This window comes from Poecile atricapillus, chromosome W, assembly GCF_030490865.1.
Source record: "Poecile atricapillus isolate bPoeAtr1 chromosome W, bPoeAtr1.hap1, whole genome shotgun sequence".
NCBI lineage: Eukaryota > Metazoa > Chordata > Aves > Passeriformes > Paridae > Poecile > Poecile atricapillus.
The window spans coordinates 47417323-47434719 of NC_081288.1; the positions used below are offsets into that span (position 1 = coordinate 47417323).

A 17397-nucleotide genomic window follows, 5' to 3' on the forward strand; every position below is an offset into this window, starting at 1 on the left:
TTCATAGTGGACTTGGCAGCGTTTGGTTGAACTCAATGATTTTAAGCGTCTTTTCCTCCCTAAGTGATTCTATTTTGCAGTATGTAGACAGGCACATAGTTGCCTGTCTTTATACTTCACTGCTGTTAGTACTATTTACTACTATTTTTGTCTAGGTGGTGGTTGTTGTTGATTAGATTTTCAATGATTAGACTTGTCTGTATGACTTTCCCTTCAGTAGTAATCATTCAAGGGGCCTTCCTAAGGTGAAGTCTTGGTACTGTTCAGTTATGACAAAGGACTTGCTTTAAACTGCCTGGGTCTCATCTCATATAATAAAAATAGGAACAAGGAGAATAAGGAGACCTGCTGCCAAGCAACACTCATGTGTTTCTCTGAGTAGTTTCTAACAGCTGGAGAAGCCTGTCTGTGGCTGTGTCTTGTGAAATGATCATTAAGGTAGTTTATTTTAGATTCTGAAAGATAGGATACATTGACATTGTGCTATACGTGATTTAATATGATCTAACCATGGTACATATTTTCATTGAAGAGTTTTAGATGGTGATGATCATGACTGTTACTATCTTCTGAGTTATTACAATATTAAAGGGATATCTTTACACCCATCTCTGTTACAAGTTAGAGGTAAGACAGAACACAGGCATTCCTGATAGAGTGTTCTCAGCTGGCAACTAAGCCCCACACAGCCACTTGCTCACTCCCCCACCACCAGGATCAGGGAGAGAATCAGAAGGGTAAAAGCTAGAAACTTGTGGGTTGGGATAATGACAGTTTAATTAATTCAATGCTTCCTATGGTCTCCAGAAGAGCAGAGCCCCATCACATGTAATGGTTACTGGGGAAGACAAACCCCATCACTCCAAATGTTCTCCTCTCCCTCCTCCTTCCCCGCACTGTATACACTGAGCATGATGTCACACGGTCTGGAATCTCCCTGTGGTCAGTTTGGGTCACCTGTCCTGGCTGTGTCTCCTCCAAACCCCCCAGGCACCCCCAGTCTCCTCCCCAGAGTGGCAGTTCAAAGAGCAGGGAAGTCCTTGGCTCTGTGTAAGCCCTGCTCAGCAATAACAAAAACATCTCTATATTATCAACTCTGAGTTTAGCATAAATCTAAAACATAGCCCCATACCTGCTACTATGAAGATAATTAGTTCTACCCTAGCCACAACAACACGAAAGGCAACTCAGCCTTTAAAATTGCTATATTCTTTCCTTTTGCCTCCACTAAAGCACTCCACTAGGTCACTTGGTTAACTTGGGGAATAGTAGAATGAACAGGACTTCGGTCAGAGAGCAGTAGATGACCTAAAACTTACAGGGGGAATAAAAATGGTAAGTCTGAGGCATAGGTATACTTGTGCATGTTTTCATGAGAACTCTTTGCTCCCATTAAGCAGCAAACTTGTGGAAGCCAGTTTTGTACAGAAATGCACATGCAACAGAATAGCAGTAGCACCAAAAGAAATAGCACGGCTCTTTCGCTGAAACAGTAACTGCTCATGTATGTCATAACTTCAGACAAGTTTTGAGTCTTATGACATATATGATAGAATCAGTATGACACTGGAAATGGTGAAGGAGAAATCTCCCAGATCCTGGATATTTTACATGCTTTCAGCACTACAGTGATACATAAGAGATTTTGAAGCCTGCAGAAGACATACAAACTATGAAGTGATACTGTGTTTCTTTCAGGGGATATTCGTGTTTTCTTGGTACCATAGTTATGTGTAACAAATGAGGAAAGAAAAAGAGGTCATGTGATACAATGTTTAGGGGGGAAAAAAAGGAAGGAAAAAAGGAGCTGAACAAGATCTATCCAATTAGATTTGGATGTATCATTTACTTACCTTTCAGCCTCTAGATGTACTTGCTTGATTATGAGCACCTTTTCTGAATAGGGTGTTTTTCACTATTCATAGTCATGCTTTAATGGACAGTTGCAACAGCACTGTCAAAAGAAACTAAACTTTGTGACCGAGTTGCTTCCAGTCAACTGACAGCCACATCTGTTTGACTTAATCTTTCAAAATTCCATGAAAATGAAAGCTATGATCCTTCCACTAAAGTGCAACTAGTTTAATTTTTTTTTTTTTTTTTTTCTTTCCCATTCTTTTTTGCTGTACTCCAGTGTGGAGACTGGTTTTAAGAGTTTGAAAAATCTCTTGAAACTAATTTTGCTTTATCTTGGCTACTACCTCCTGCTTCTCTGAAGCCTGTATTTAGATCACTGTAAAGCAAGTAGATCTGGAAATTGTAAAGAAATGGTGTATTCTATTAAATTCCTATGCCATTTCATCATCATTTTTCCTGCTTCCAATAAGAGATGATTGAAGGGGGGTATCCTTAGAATGCAGGAGCAGGGAGTACTTACCTCTTAAATTTTTTTAACTAAAAAAAAGAATCTTATATTCCAGATCTTTGATAGTTCCCTGCATCATTATATCATCTCAAGTCTCAATGAATTATTTTAGTCTGCCTAGTTCCTTAGGTAAATCTTCAAGTTTGATTTGTGGTTATCGGTTTTCAGGATTTTTCTCTTCACCTGTGTTCAACCATGCTGAGAATACATAGTGAACTTTGCTGGTAAGGCTATCTTGTTATCAGCATCCAGTCTTGCTCTTTGATTTTATGAAAGCAGTGGTAATAACTAAATGTTTGGAGGTCATGAAAATGTTCATGAGGCAAAGGATCCATAGTTCGACTCAAACATAGGGTTAATGAGAGCAGTGTTATTTTACATTTAGCATTAACTTACTTTCTCTCATAATGGAAACAGGTATGTTTCAGATTTTGGCAGGAACTGCTGACCTCTGGCATCTATATCACATTATTTCAGGCCTCAGCTATTCTCCAGAGAGATAACCAGTACATAATTCAGATGGTGCATAGATACAGTGTTGAAAGTCCTGTAACAGATTCTCTTCAGGCATGCAATGAGATACTTTTCTCTCATATGCTTAGTCTAATGCATCTCTGAGGTATGAGTAACTACTTTTGTGTTTTGAAGATACACTTTTGCTCAAGTATTTTAAATGGACGTTGGGTCAACAGGCAGGAAGGAGGACACTTGACTCTGTTTTGTGTTGGCTTCTTTGCCTTCTCTGTGTTTCTAGATTTTGTTAGCAGGATAACCTTGACAGAAAGCACTTGCACAGCAGTAAAAGATTGTTTTTCAAGGAACTATTGATGTATATGGGGAACTTCCATCAACTATAATACAAGTACTACTACAACCATGAACAAGAACTGCTAAGTTTTAGTTACAAGAAGGTTCGAGCCTCAACTCCTTTCCTGGATAATTCCAATCACCCAGGAGCAGAAATTACTATGGGAGAGGAGGCATTTGGGAAACTTAAGACTAATTTTGCACTGAAGGTTGAAAGTCACAGTTCAGGCACTCTGGCATCCCTTGGTGTTAGCTGAACCTAGTTAACTCTCCCATTCAGTTCTCAATCCCTTTGCCAGTTCTACCTGATATACATAGCCTTAGAGTGCTGGAAAACTCATGTATTAGTTTTTGTGGGTTGTGTCGCTATCTCAGATGACCTGCATGTTCTTTACTTGACAGCCAGTGAAATGCATCTGGTGCCTGAGTTTCAGAGCTTTCTGTTCCAAAACTGGCCAGTAAGTTTTGGAAAGATTTGGATTTGTTGCATGGACTGTTAAATGGATAAGGAATTGACTGGATGGCCAGTCCAAAGAGTTATCATCAATGGCTCAATGTCCAAACAGAAACCAGTAATGAGTGGTGTCACTCAAGGGTCCATATTGGAATCAACACTTTTTAATATCTTCATCAGTGTCACTGAGAGCGTAATTGTGTGCACCCTCAGCAAGTTTTCAGATGACACCAAGTTCCACTGAGCTGAATTCAGTTGAGTTGCTTGAGGGAAGGGATGCCATCCAGGGTGACCTTGAGAGGCTTGAGGAGTGGGCCTGTGTGAATCTCATAAAGGCCTACAAGGCCAAGTACAACAAGAAGGTGAAAGAAGTTTGTGTTAATGCTATATGCATGTAATTGTTTATACTGTAACAAATTCTTAGTTGTAAGTGCCTCTTGTATCAGTTTAAATGGTATTAGAATCACTCCTTGGAACAAGTGCCTTCCCATCCTTGGAATAAGCCAAAGATTCTCACAGATCTAATTTCAGATTCCTCTCTGACATGATTTTGGAGTGCCATATGAACCATATTCTGTTTCTTCTTTGCTGAAGAGAAATAAAACTTGAAAGAGCTGGGCTGGAATTAACCTGCCTTAACTTCATACATCTGAAAATTAGACATGTTGTCTCCTTCCATAGAAAAGGGATGAAGAAATTAAATACCTGCTCTTCCTGTCTTGTATGAAAATATATGTTTAAATACATATCTCTAGATAGTCATGTCTACAGAACAGTTCATCCCTTCTCTTTCTTAACTGACCACTGATGGAATTTACTCTCTGTTAGTTACATGAGTTGAGATGGATGTGATAATTGTTCCTACAGTTCCTACAGGAATATGCTTTGACTGTGGGAAGGATAAATATCCAGAATTATCCTTTCTAAGTTTATCAAAGTGGATCTCAAAGTATAAGGACACATTATGAACTTGATTGTGGTAATTTTGATATAAGAAAAATATTTATCCCACTCAAGTTCTGCTTAAATTGTGCTTGAACAGTTCAGACACCTTTTGTAAAGGCTTCTGAGTTGTCCATGCCCGGTGGATTTAGCACTTCAGTGAGTATTTGAGAGATGTTTCTTATTCCCACCTAAGAGTAATCGGGTACTTGCTGGTTAGTAACCAAGAAAGGAGTCCATATAGAAAGGAGCAAACAATAGCTGTACTGCTCTGAAATGTGTTCTCCACATGTGTTCTGAAGCTCTGGCTCCTCCCCTGCTCTTATTGAATCCTCTACTTCCAGCTTGTTTGTCAACAAAGGAATGAAGGACAGTGCAGCATACTGTGTTCTCTCCAGTTTAGAGAAAGGTGGTGCATGAGTTGGGAGCTAAAATTCTGTCAGTTCTAAGTTTTAGCAGTATTACTTGATTGCAGGTAAATAGAATTTATATACTGTAAGGCTGTGGTTTGAGCACAAAGTGATTTGAGCCAGTCAGAAGACTTCTGAAATAAGTCTGTTCTTCTTCCTCTTTCCACCTGTCAGCACTTGTGTTGGAGACTGCACCAGAAATGAAAGCATATTGACCAGTATAATGTCATTAAAAAATAAGAATTTTGCAGATGGATCAGTTCCTTGATCACTTTTGATTCCTTGCAGCCTTAGCACAAGCTTGAAGGGAGGAAAGGCAGTACTTCTATGTTTGATGGCAACTCTTGTTTACAATAGGCTATCATTTGCCTGCTGCTTTAAGCCAAAATTCACATAGATGAGATATCTGAAGCTGTTACTTGGAATGTAAAACCTTTTTCTGCTTTTATGAAAAATAACTTTGAAGATAGTTCACTTTGGTGTATGGAATCGACTCATGGTTTTTACTGTCTGCAAGAGTATATATGAAAGTGACTGTTGCGTATATCAATACAAATTGTATGAATGCGAAAAGATACCTTTGTATGTGTCATGCATTTTAAATAATTTCACAACTGAGTCCAGCTTCCATTAAAAGCAAGGTGAAAATGTACTTGTTCAAAATTGCTTTTTAAAACTCTAATATTTCAGGTATTGATTCTACAAATCATCCATATAAAACAGCTTATGCCTCACAGTCACAATAGCATTACTTTTTTCCTTTCTTTGATATTTTATCAATAAACTCTATAACAAGTTTACTTTTTACATTAGGATTTCAACATGGTGTCTGTTTGGAAATGAATATGGAATTGAAGCTGTTTGGGTATAAAAAACTGAGAAATTCTCTTTTTTTGTCACCATATCCTTGGCTATAAGGCACAGTTGAATGCCTGAGATACCTTGAGTGTCTTGGATCTTTGTTTCATTAAAAAGGATAGTTTACCAGGTGAGTTTAATACTCTAATCTTCTTTTTTTCTCTTCAGGTTGCAGCAATCTATAAAGATGCAACTATTGGGAATCTTATAAATATAGTTATTGTCAAATTAATAGTAATTCACAATGAACAGGTAAGAAAAAAATATTTAAAATATTTCATTTTTATATAAGAAACAAAACGCATGAACTTGCATTGTAATTAAAAAGTTCAATTTTTTTTAGTTTAAATATAAAATTTTTTCTTAAACTATGAAATTTTGTTTTAAAATAGGAAACAGTATGTCACATACAAGATTAAGTTCAGGGCCTGTATTTAATGGCTCTATTTTCCTCTCTCTGTATTAGCATGTCCAGTTGACCTATACTGAAGTAAATCAGATAGTATATGGAAGCTTGGATTAATGGATTTCATATTTATTTATCATAAACGTATTGTCACTATATTTTTCTAATATTTAACATATGGTAAATGCTCACATACATTGTTTAGAATAATGGGTTCTTATGACTGATGACTTGTAGCTAAATTTAGATCTGACTCTTCAAACAAATCTGCTGAGGGAATTCTTATGTCTTGTCCTGCTGACTTTCTTTCCATGCTCAAGTCATTATTTTGCAGATTAGCAGCACAAATGACAATGCAGTAAGTGCAAGTGCATTAATATTAAAGCCCTTCTTTGATGTTCTTGGCCATTTCTTACTTAGGAAGGACCAGCTATCACTTTTAATGCAGCTACCACTCTTCGTAATTTTTGCGTATGGCAGCAAGCACAAAACACTTTGGATGATACTCACCCTTCTCATCATGATACTGCTGTTCTCATCACTAGGTACAGTATCTAAAATAGCCACAATTACTCAGCTAGGTGAGACAAATGGTTCAGTTTTTTTTTTTACAATGTAATATTTTAGGCATTCCACTGACATTGTTCATGGATAAGTAACACTATATTGCCCTTACAAAACACTGATTATCAGTATGTGAGCAATTAGTCTGACATTGCTATGTTGATAGATAAGCATCTGATGATCCTGCCATTGAAGATGATATAAATTGATCAGACCTGAAAGTGTTGCAAGGAAATTAAATCTTTAGCTATAGTACATGTATGTGATAGGGGGGGGGAGTATTGTACAGGATAGAGTCAGCTGAAGGATGCAGTGACAGGTAGTCCTGATGTAATCAGAACTATTAAAAGCTTAAAATAAAAAGCATATAAATATTGGTATGTTTTCTTCCTGTACACCAATCACCTCAGTGAGGGTTCTGATATTAATCTATTGGAATAGTCTCTTTTTCACTCTTCTTTTTTACTAGAAAAGTTTTCAAGTTTCAAGTATACTGCAATCTGCATGTTTTTCAGCATAATTTCATACTTAGTCTTGCATTGTAGAGAAAGAGCATAATAATTTTTTATTCTTTGCATGCTAGATTAAAAGCAGTACTGTGGGCTTAGCCTGGTGAATTTAAATTACTTCTTTCACTAGAATACAAATTGTTTGAATGGCCTGTAACATTAAAAACAGAAAGTTTTTAATTAAGAGAATCAGATTTGCAATTGCTGTAGCTAGTATAACAGCAGTGATATACTTTAAAAATATTCTCTTATATGTTGTAATGATTTGAAATAAATCTTTTTTTTCAAGGGAAGATATCTGCAGAGCTAGAGAGAAGTGTGATACTCTTGGTGAGTTACTCTTTTTTCATCAATATGATTTTATATATAAGAATATCAGTCTGAAGAGAAAAATCTGTTAGCAATAAGTCAGAAAATAGATACAAAATTCAAGCTACACAGACAAAAAAAATGGTTTCACATTTCTTATTGCTATTCTCTCCTGGCATGTACTTTGCTGCCAGGTGGTTGTTCGTTCTGTGTAAATTTGTTGCTTGAGGCATGACTTTTGACTTAAGTGCCATAGCATTCACTGTAATGCATGGCAAAACATGAAAATTCATTCTCTTAAGCTTTTATATAAGGATTCAATTTTGCAGGTTTAGCAGAGCTAGGTACAATGTGTGACCCACTACGCAGTTGTTCTGTAAGTGAAGAAAACGGATTGAGTGCTGCTTTTACTATAGCACATGAGCTTGGACATGTGTAAGTACCTATTTCCTAGCAGGTAATTTTTTTTTATTTATATTTTTTATTTTATTTCCTTTTAAATACGACCAATTTTCAGCAGTGGGCTTTGCATTTCTAAGAGGGTGCAGTCTGATATGTCTTTTTTGAAGAGTCATTATTTTTGTCCCTTGCATCAAGCCAGGTAAAGAAATTGTGAATTTTATAACTTGGTTGATATCCTGAATTTTAGAAAAAACTGTCCAAAGAGATGAATTCTGTCCTTTTGTCATATGAGCTGGTTGGGACACTGGGACATACCCTAGGTAGTGCAACATAGTCCTGTTAACTCTAAGTGTATTCTAGCCCTGTTAGGAATTTACCTTTAAGAAAAACAATGTAACACAGAAATATTCTTCCTTGTGTTTGATCCTTTCAGAATACAGTAGAGTAACACAAAGAGAAATACTTTACACTGAAAAATAAGAGGAGATGACAGCATTTTATTTTATGAAGCATACCTCATCAGTGATGGCAGAAAGGTGCTATACTCTAGCTCCATGAGCATGACTCAGTGTAGGTAACGACAACGTTACAGAGCTCAGTAGTTACCTTGTTCTTTTTCATGTGCCTGCAAGTCCACTTATACACACTATTTGTCTTGGTGCTTGAACTGAGATAGTAAAATAAGATGATATGTTAGTTGCATCAAGTATGAAACTGATGTGCTCTGCAGTTTTTGTTACTGAGTGTTAAGAGTTATGATGTGAGTATCGGGGTTGTATGTTGTGGACGGACCAGCCATGGCTTGTGTATTCAGTTGATGAGATGGGTTGTTCCTTTAAAGTGGCAGACTCCTAAAACGCTGGATTTTTTTCTGGTAAGCTAAAAGATTATGTTAATTGTAAAATTCTTCATCCATCAGTATCCATCACTACGTAACTAGGAGCATTTGAATAAGGGGATAATTGTATAGAGCATTTTAAGGATACCTATTGCCAAAAGGTCAGATAGATGTATTAAGTGAGTCCCATTAAATTTTAAGTCATTTTCAAACTCAGAACTCAAGCATTTGCTCCTACAGCAAAGAGAGTTTCAGTTAATTATTGCTGAATTTGTTTTGGAGTTTATCTGTTTTGCTTTTTAGGTTTAATGTGCCTCACGATGATAGTTTTAAATGTAAAGAAGCTGGAATTAAACATCAGTATCATGTGATGGCTCCAACTTTAAATTATCATACTAGTCCATGGACCTGGTCAAAATGCAGTCAAAAATATATCACTGAATTTCTTGAGTGAGTGTCAATATAATGCTATGGGTTGGAGTGGGGGTTTTTTTGTTTGTTTGTTTTTTCCCTTACCAATTTCATATATTTCTGAGAAGTATTTTAAAGGCATTGCTTAAATATAGTTTTTACATTGTTCCTTGGTTTAACCACTTGCAGGGCCTCAGTACTCCAGAAAAATGCATGTATTTAAATTTTCAGTGAATTATGACTTCCTTAAAGTTGCACTGAACATGCAAAGCTAAGAAGATTTTTTTTTTTAATGTAGTGGTATTGTTTATTGGAAATACTTTTAGGATTATTTTAGTAGGTTAGAATAGGTACCCTTTATTTTATTAAGTTTTTATGTTAAAAATAAGTGTTTGATATAATTTAGGTAGTAAAATTTTTTTCCTTTAAAAAAAAAAAACTAGAAAAAAAATACTTAATTTTGTTTGGTGGATCTAAATGCAAAATCAAATGCAAAATCTAAATGCAAAAAAGAAAAATCAAGTGACCTGGTACATTCCATTATTCATTAATTCAATTAAAGTCATTATGTAGGCAAGTAGGCATGCAAACACATAACTCCACTGAGACATTCATGTGTAAATGTTGTGTGAATAGTGAGAAGGTTCACAATGAATTGAGTGATTTATTCACATTTTGTTCCTTTTTTACAACAGTACTGGTTATGGTGAATGCCTCCTAGACAAACCTAGTGGAGGAACATATGATCTTTCCTCTCAGCTGCCTGGGTCAATGTATGATGTCAACAAGCAGTGTGAGCTTACATTTGGTATTGGTTCACAAGTATGCCCTTACCTGGTGAGTGAAAACCAGAAAAAGTCATGCTTAATCTATACTAAAAATTACTGAAAATTACAGGTTTGGGAATAATTTTATCCTGAAATAAGTAATATTTCAGCATATACTGTCTTGAAGTAGAAGAGCTCAGTAGACAGCATTGCAACTTCACATGTGAGAAATCTATAGCAATAGAAAGTAGGTTGCATTTTATTTTGATTTCCATATCTGTGAATGTGATTATTCCTTTAAAATATCTAAAACTGCATAAACTAAGGTTTCCTGCAACAGCTGAAAGGGATTTATTTCAGCACTTCCTGCACATGTTTTTACATTATAGGTCATATCTTATATTAGCAGGTCTTGCATCTCTGCTTCTTTTAATACTTTTTAGAAACTCATATCTTAACAATAAACTATCTCAAACACTTTTTCTAAATGTTTGTTCCAAAATGTGTATTTCCTCTGCTTTGTCAGAGTAAAAAAATATTTTCAGGCCTGACAGAGTGCATGTTTTATAAACAAAACTGAGATATGGAAAGAAAACTTGACCAGATTAGTACTGAGACTTAGGTTGTATTTTGAAAACTTAATGTGGCCACTGCAATATAAGCACAAAATACAACATTATGACTTATTCACTACTGACCGGATTTTATGTAGAGTTAGATTTTGGACCAACTTGTAAAATTCCTTTACCAGTATTGTATGTCTTGTTGGAGCTGTTTAAAGAAAAGCATTTAAGCTCAGCTTCAGACTGAATTAAGTGGAGCTTTTTGGTGAGGTAAGGTGTTGTTTAAGAGGTTTATGAGAATACTAAAGGAAAGGAAAAGGGGGTTTCAAACACCTGAAGATGGTGTTACTGAAGACTGCTTTGTAAATTTTGTAATCCATAAAGATTATTTGTCTGTTAAGAGACTTTTAACAATTGGAAAATGAGGCTTTTGGCTTAATTTTCTAGTCAGTGCATTTAATTCCTGTTAAATTGACTTAGAGCCTTTTTCTGGAGGATTATATGGAAACTGTGCTGTGTAGTATTAACTGTAACCTCTTACGTATTTTTAAATAAAATTTTCTACTTAAGTAGAAAAAGAAGTTATCTGGTAATCTGATGGGGTCAATTTCAGATATTCCACATTCCTGCTTGGCCTTAAGCAAAATCTATTTTGGTTTTGTGGGGTTTTATCTATGGAAAACAGTAGCACAATAGAAAACACTAAGCCTGTGCAGTGTGAGGAAAATAAAAATAATCACAACTAATGTCTGAAATGGTCTTGTAGCTGCAACAAAACTAATCTGGTTTTCTTTTTAGAAACAATGCAAACGCTTATGGTGCACAAGCACAGAAGGTGTTCACAAGGGTTGTCGTACTCAGCACATGCCTTTGGCTGATGGAACAGTTTGTGGTGTAGGAATGGTAAGCCTTGTTTTGTTTCTCAATACTTGCAGTTTTGGATGTAGGTAGGAAAGATCAGTGATTGCTGTGTGGCAATACTGTGCCTATAGAATACTGATTGTGTGAAAATTGTTTACCTGACTTTACCTGCAGTTTCTCTTAGTTCTGTAATCTTGTGACATAAAAACCCCACAGTTCGTCTGTTCAGAGTAATTATTTAAGTTTGCAGATGCAGTACTGGTTAAAAATAGGTGAAAGAAGTCAGAGGAAAGCTGACATCTTTCCTTCTGCTTGAAATGTTCAGCTCATGCATAATAAGTTGTTTTTTTCCTGATAGGTAGTGTCCAAAGTAGAATTATCTGAAGTATGATGTCCCTAAAGTGTGTTTCCCCCAGTTCATCTTGAGGCTGTTTATTGAACCTGAACAAATTAAGTGTAAGTCACTTAGGTACAGGTGTGTACTTTTTTGGAAAGAGGTAGTCTTTGAATTAGTATCTGGTCTCAGTAATTATTTGTATGTGCATTGTATCTGTTTCAGAGAAGATGTGAAAGCATGCGTCAGTATCTCTGCACCCACTCCAGGAAGTGCCTTAAGCACTTCTAGCTCGTGTTCATTTTCTGTCTTGCCTATTGTAACATAATTCAGGATACTTGCGTCTGTTCAGTGCTAACAGGAGCTCTCTTCTTATTTGTACCCCAATGTGTAAGACTGCCTGGCTCCTTGAGGTACGGATTGAATGCTTTGACAGATTAAAAAGAAGTGGTGGAAACTGCATTTCCTGTATTCTTCACATTGGTTTATTTGGTTGTGGAGGCTAGCTTTAGAGCAAGCTGCAGGCCCTATGGCCTGCCAGACCTGCCTGAGAAGCTAGCCTGGGAATTTCATGGGAGGATTCAAAACAATCCTCAAAGACAGAAAACAGCCTGCAGGTGCTGTTTGTCTGTTCCCGTGTTTTCCTTGCAGGAGAAAGTCAGGGGGTGGTGAACCCCACTGACCAATGATGGTAATGTAGCACTTTACTAACCAATAAGAGTTTCCTTTCTGTACTTTCCACGAACTAGTCTATATAACATGACTGTAACAATAAACTAGAGATTCTCTCCTGTTCTGACTCCCTTGAGAGTCCGTGTCGTTCTTCCTGCCGTTCCCAATTAGAACGACATTTGGTAAAGAGTTTTTGGGTGATAAGGGTGCCACTCACTGCTTCCTCATTTGCAAGTCTTTGAATGCCCATCCTGATCTGTAAACTTGGACAATATAGCCTTTCTTGGGCTGGCCATAAGGATCATGAATATCTAAATAGTAGATATAGTCAAGGCACTTACACAACCTTGATAGAAACAGAAGTAATGGTGGGTATTAGTTGTATTCAGTTTCCAGTAAATATTTGAGGCTTTTAGTTTTGGATTTGTATGTTGTTTGGGAAGTGAACAGAAATTAGGTGCTTAAGTTCTTTACTGGTCTAGTATTTGGCTTCTTCATGTCTCACTTCACCACCAGAAAACGGAAGTGTTTTCTTACTTGTGAGGGTATTGTGAGAATAAATATTTCTGAGATTTTTTTACATAGTCAGGTATGACAGTCATTATCTTGAGTGTGGGCGGTTTATTATGTCAGCTGCTTTTATATAGTACTGTGCTTTGGCAGCTTCTGGGGCTGTGGGAACAATGTTAATTTTTTTTTTTTAAATGATTTTTTATGTTCAAAAATGATTAAAAACTTTTATTTCTTTGTATAATAGGCTGCTACATTTCACTCAGTTATTTCTAAACTTCCCCCAATAACTTTTAATCTCAAAAGATTCTATGTTTGGTTAGACAATATTACTGCGGAATTTCAAAATAGTGTCTTAATGGATAACAAATGTAGTTAGTAAACTGTCTCAAATGGCTTCTTTCTGTCTTGCAAGATTAGGAAAAGTTACTTGAAGGCTGTAGTGGAAGCTTTGTTTGATTATATCCTATGGATGCCGTTGGTGTTACAATGTTTAACCCATTTTTCAGTCAGTCACTCATCAGAAAGGAAGTTCATCTTTTATGTAAACTTCATTTATAATCTTCAGTTAAATTGACTCTAATTTGCCAGCATCAGAGGATTGCTTTTATATAAGAATACAAAAACCTATTTTATGTAATTAGTGCAGTGGAACCATTTTTCTCTAGGAAGTAAAGAGCTAATTACAGTCATTACCTCTGAAAGATGTAAGAAAGAACAGCAATTAATTAATCTGACAAATTGTCATCTGTTCCTGACTAAGGGACAGCTCTTCTCAAGCTCAGACTGCAAGTTGCTGCTGATGTTAATGGGCATAAGACATGATGACTATTAATTGTAATTAATATTTTCCAGCAAGCTAAATTGATTTATATTTGGCATTTGCAACATTATTGATGTAATAGATACAGAAAAGATCCATTTAAGGCATTTGTTATTTTAGTATCAACTTTTTAAGCTCAGATTTCAAATGTCATGTGTTGTATTAATTGATCTTGCTCTGTGGACTGCTATAACAGTTTGATTTAGTGAAGCATATCTGAGTCAAAAAAACTCCACCTTCAAAGATGAAAAGTTATTGAAACTACCTATCTTCAAGGAGTGGCATTATCAGAAAAAAAGTCTGTATTGCTATGAAAATAACAGCAAAAATACCCAACAAAGTGTGAGTGGTTTATTATTATTTTTTGGAGGCACCCCAAAAGGTTGCACTCCGAGCCTTCCTAGATTCCTGAGGAATATAGAAACATGCCTATATTCTCTTGCTTCCTTGAGCATTGGAGTGGAGAGGTAGGAGCCAGCTATATGATTCTGACCCAAACTCTTACGTGTCCTGGGGATATCTCTGTGTTCTACATAATGGCAGTTTGCTACTTAAACATTGAAAAAAATGAACTGTCACTGAAGTTTGGAAAAATCTCTTTAACAGTGAGAAGGAATTTCAATAATACAAGTAACAGTTGGATCAGAAAGCACGTGCCTTTTTGTGTTTTAGAGACAAATTCTATTAATCAATTCTATTCATTGTAGATATGTAATGTATATTGAGCTAGCACCTTAAAATACTCAGAATAGTTACCGAGTAAATTAAGATTTCATCCTAGTCCTTTGGGCATGAAACTCAGGGGTAAAGGGACTGAGAATGGGGATGCAAAGCAACAAAGCAACAAAGAATTGTTTTGAACAGTAAAATAAATACCCATCTAATTCCGAAGTATGTTTGCTGTTCTTCACTTGTAGGTAGTACCCATTTATTGATTACTGTTAAAAATTGTTACATAGCTTGACTACCTCGTGAATGTAATACATGAAGATATGGAATCTGAAAGAATAAATCATTTTATGTTTATATATATGTAAAGTAAGTAAAGTAAAAAAAATCAGCTGGATTTTATCAGAGTTGGGGATAGGGGAATATGTTCACCATCTGGAAAGCAGCAGCAGATCTTTTGAACTGTAAGAATAAAGTGTGGGCTCAAACCATAATTTTTTTCTGTAAACTGGGATTTCTATGAAATATTTTTCCATGACCTATAATTTCAGAAAAAATTAGAACTTTCAAGGGAGAAATAAAGTATGCAGATTTTTTGAAAGAAAAAAATTTTAATACATTGAAAAAATTCAAGTAGTGTGGGTTTTGTAGATAATGTCATTTGAGTAATAAATGCAGACTCGTCTAAGAGTCCCTGCCACAGAAATAGAGACCTGAGATGCTATGGCAACACCTTCAGTCTTCCCAAGCTCCATTTCTTCTGCCTTGTATGCCCATTTTATTAACTGCTCTGGTTTAGCTCCTTTTATGTGCCTTAGGGTCCCACTTCTCATCTTGGCGGGCTGTGTGGGAAGTGCTTGATTTCAGAGGAGCTCAAGTCCTATCCTGCATGCATCTACCACTCCTTGATTCAGTCAAAGTTGAGCAAGTAATGTGTTAGTAATTTCTTTCAAGGTTGCTTTCCTGGAAATTTAGCAAGTTCAGTAAGAGATAAATTGGAAGCTCTCAAAATCAATTTATCAAATCATAGATTAATCCATAGGAAAGACTCAAAGTGCTTATTATAAGGAAATTATTAATAAAAACAAATTTGGGTATCCATAGGTTTATTGATTCAAATTTGAAGCATTTCTAGTTTTTATTGTAAGAAAACCAACTGTTGATCTTGACTACACCAGCCTTGCCACTTGCTGCTATCTGTATGTTTGGAATTATGTGTGATACTGACTTTTCATGATGCATATGCTATATTTGTGATAAAAAATGTAGAAAAAAATTGTTAGCAATTATATTTAATTTTATGAAAGCTCTGTATATGATACTATTCTCAGTGAAGCAACAATTCAAGCTAACACAGGGGAACATCTGTAACATGTCTGGTGCTGGAGCTTTCTACCGTGACTTCATCATGTTGTTTCTGTGGGAATGCAGCAGAATAAGAGCTGAGACAAGTTTGTTGAATAAGCTATTAAAATCCCAGATGTGAGCATATGCTTTGCCATTTTTTATGGATCAAAATTATACTGTTGTGGGTATAAAATTGCGTTTGACAAATCTTTTCTTGAAATCCCACTTCAAGTTATTTTAACTATTTTTCTGGATGGAAGAAGAACATAAATCTAGGTCACTGTTATATTAGAATGCAGTATTCATTTGTGAGGGAGGATTTAGAGTCTTCAGCCTGTAGTGTAAAAAAATATTTCCTAAGATGCTGAGGACAGTTCTTGGAAAAGCAAGTTCTTTTTCCTCATTTACCTTATGGATGGACTATGTAGAAAGTCTGCCTTTGATTGCTAGGGATTAGATGCTAGATATTAGAAGGCATGAATGTAAAGGTATCTAAAGGCCATCTTGAAAAAAAATAGTACAAACTCTCAATAAGCTCTTGAGTGAGAATTCATGTGCAGTGAAATAATGGTGGCTTTTTGGTTTTAAGTTAAAGCATTAGTTTTAGTGTTAAGTGATGATCTGGCCAATTGACAGGATTATTTACACAGTTCTATGCCAAGATCTAGCTTTTTTTCTGCATTTGCTTTGGGCTTGAGAATCACCTGGAAAGATCAGAAAAAAGCTCTTTTTCAGAGCTGAAAAGATACGGCCTATATGCAAGGGTTGATGTGACAAGGAATTATGCAGGCAGGCAATTTTATCATCAAGTTGAATTAGGAACTTGGGCAGAAGCCTGAAAAGAGAACCTGATTCTGTGACTAATTCCTATATTGAAGATAAAATGGTTGATAGCATGTGAGCATGAGTATCAGTATAACAAAAGCATATACTGATTAGGAAAAATAGTATCTAGGAGTTATTTTAGGCAGTGATAAAACCACTGAACAAGATTTGTGTTTTGTGCCATTCAGCTGTATTCAGAAAGACTGTAGACAATTTTGTGTGTTCAGCGAAGCTGGTTTCTTGATGGTTTCTACAATAAATTTGTAATAACTCCTGTGTAATGATTAAATTAATTGTAAAAAGAAGGAGGTTTAATACTTGTTTCATTATTTAATCTTTTGTGTATCAGAGGTTCTTAAATTGTTTTATGTGCCAGAGACTTTATTTATCAAAATCCTTGTAGAGTTTAAGGTAATTTGAAGCTGTAGTTTAAGGAAATTTAGAAGCAAGAGATTGATGCTTCTGAGGAAAAACAGATAATTACTTTCTATAAATAATGAAAGTTTGTAGTTACAGTGTGGTGAAGTCTCATAACTGATGTGACCACAACAAAACAGTCTTGCAGTCTTTGACTTCTCAATAATGTAAATCCCATCAAATGAAATGAAAATTCCTCCTCTAAGTAATTTTTAGTGGAAATAGGTAGTTCTTCATCAAGAATAAAATCTAAAGTAACAGAATAGGCATTGCAATGTAGTATCTTGCTCTAAGAATTATTATTTCTTTACTATTAGTTTTTTTCCATTTAAAT

The 17397-nt window shown here is 35.6% G+C and overlaps 1 protein-coding gene across 1 annotated transcript in view; it reads left to right on the plus strand.

Annotated features, from left to right (window-relative positions):
- LOC131592255 (A disintegrin and metalloproteinase with thrombospondin motifs 20-like) overlaps positions 1-17397 on the plus strand; it is an 83906-nt gene that overhangs the window by 19993 nt on the left and 46516 nt on the right. The window contains exons 5-11 of the mRNA XM_058863652.1: positions 6005-6088; positions 6663-6787; positions 7605-7645; positions 7954-8059; positions 9168-9314; positions 9971-10112; positions 11404-11508. Of these exons, the coding sequence (XP_058719635.1) occupies positions 6005-6088; positions 6663-6787; positions 7605-7645; positions 7954-8059; positions 9168-9314; positions 9971-10112; positions 11404-11508 (750 nt within the window). The remainder of the gene's footprint in view (positions 1-6004; positions 6089-6662; positions 6788-7604; positions 7646-7953; positions 8060-9167; positions 9315-9970; positions 10113-11403; positions 11509-17397) is intronic.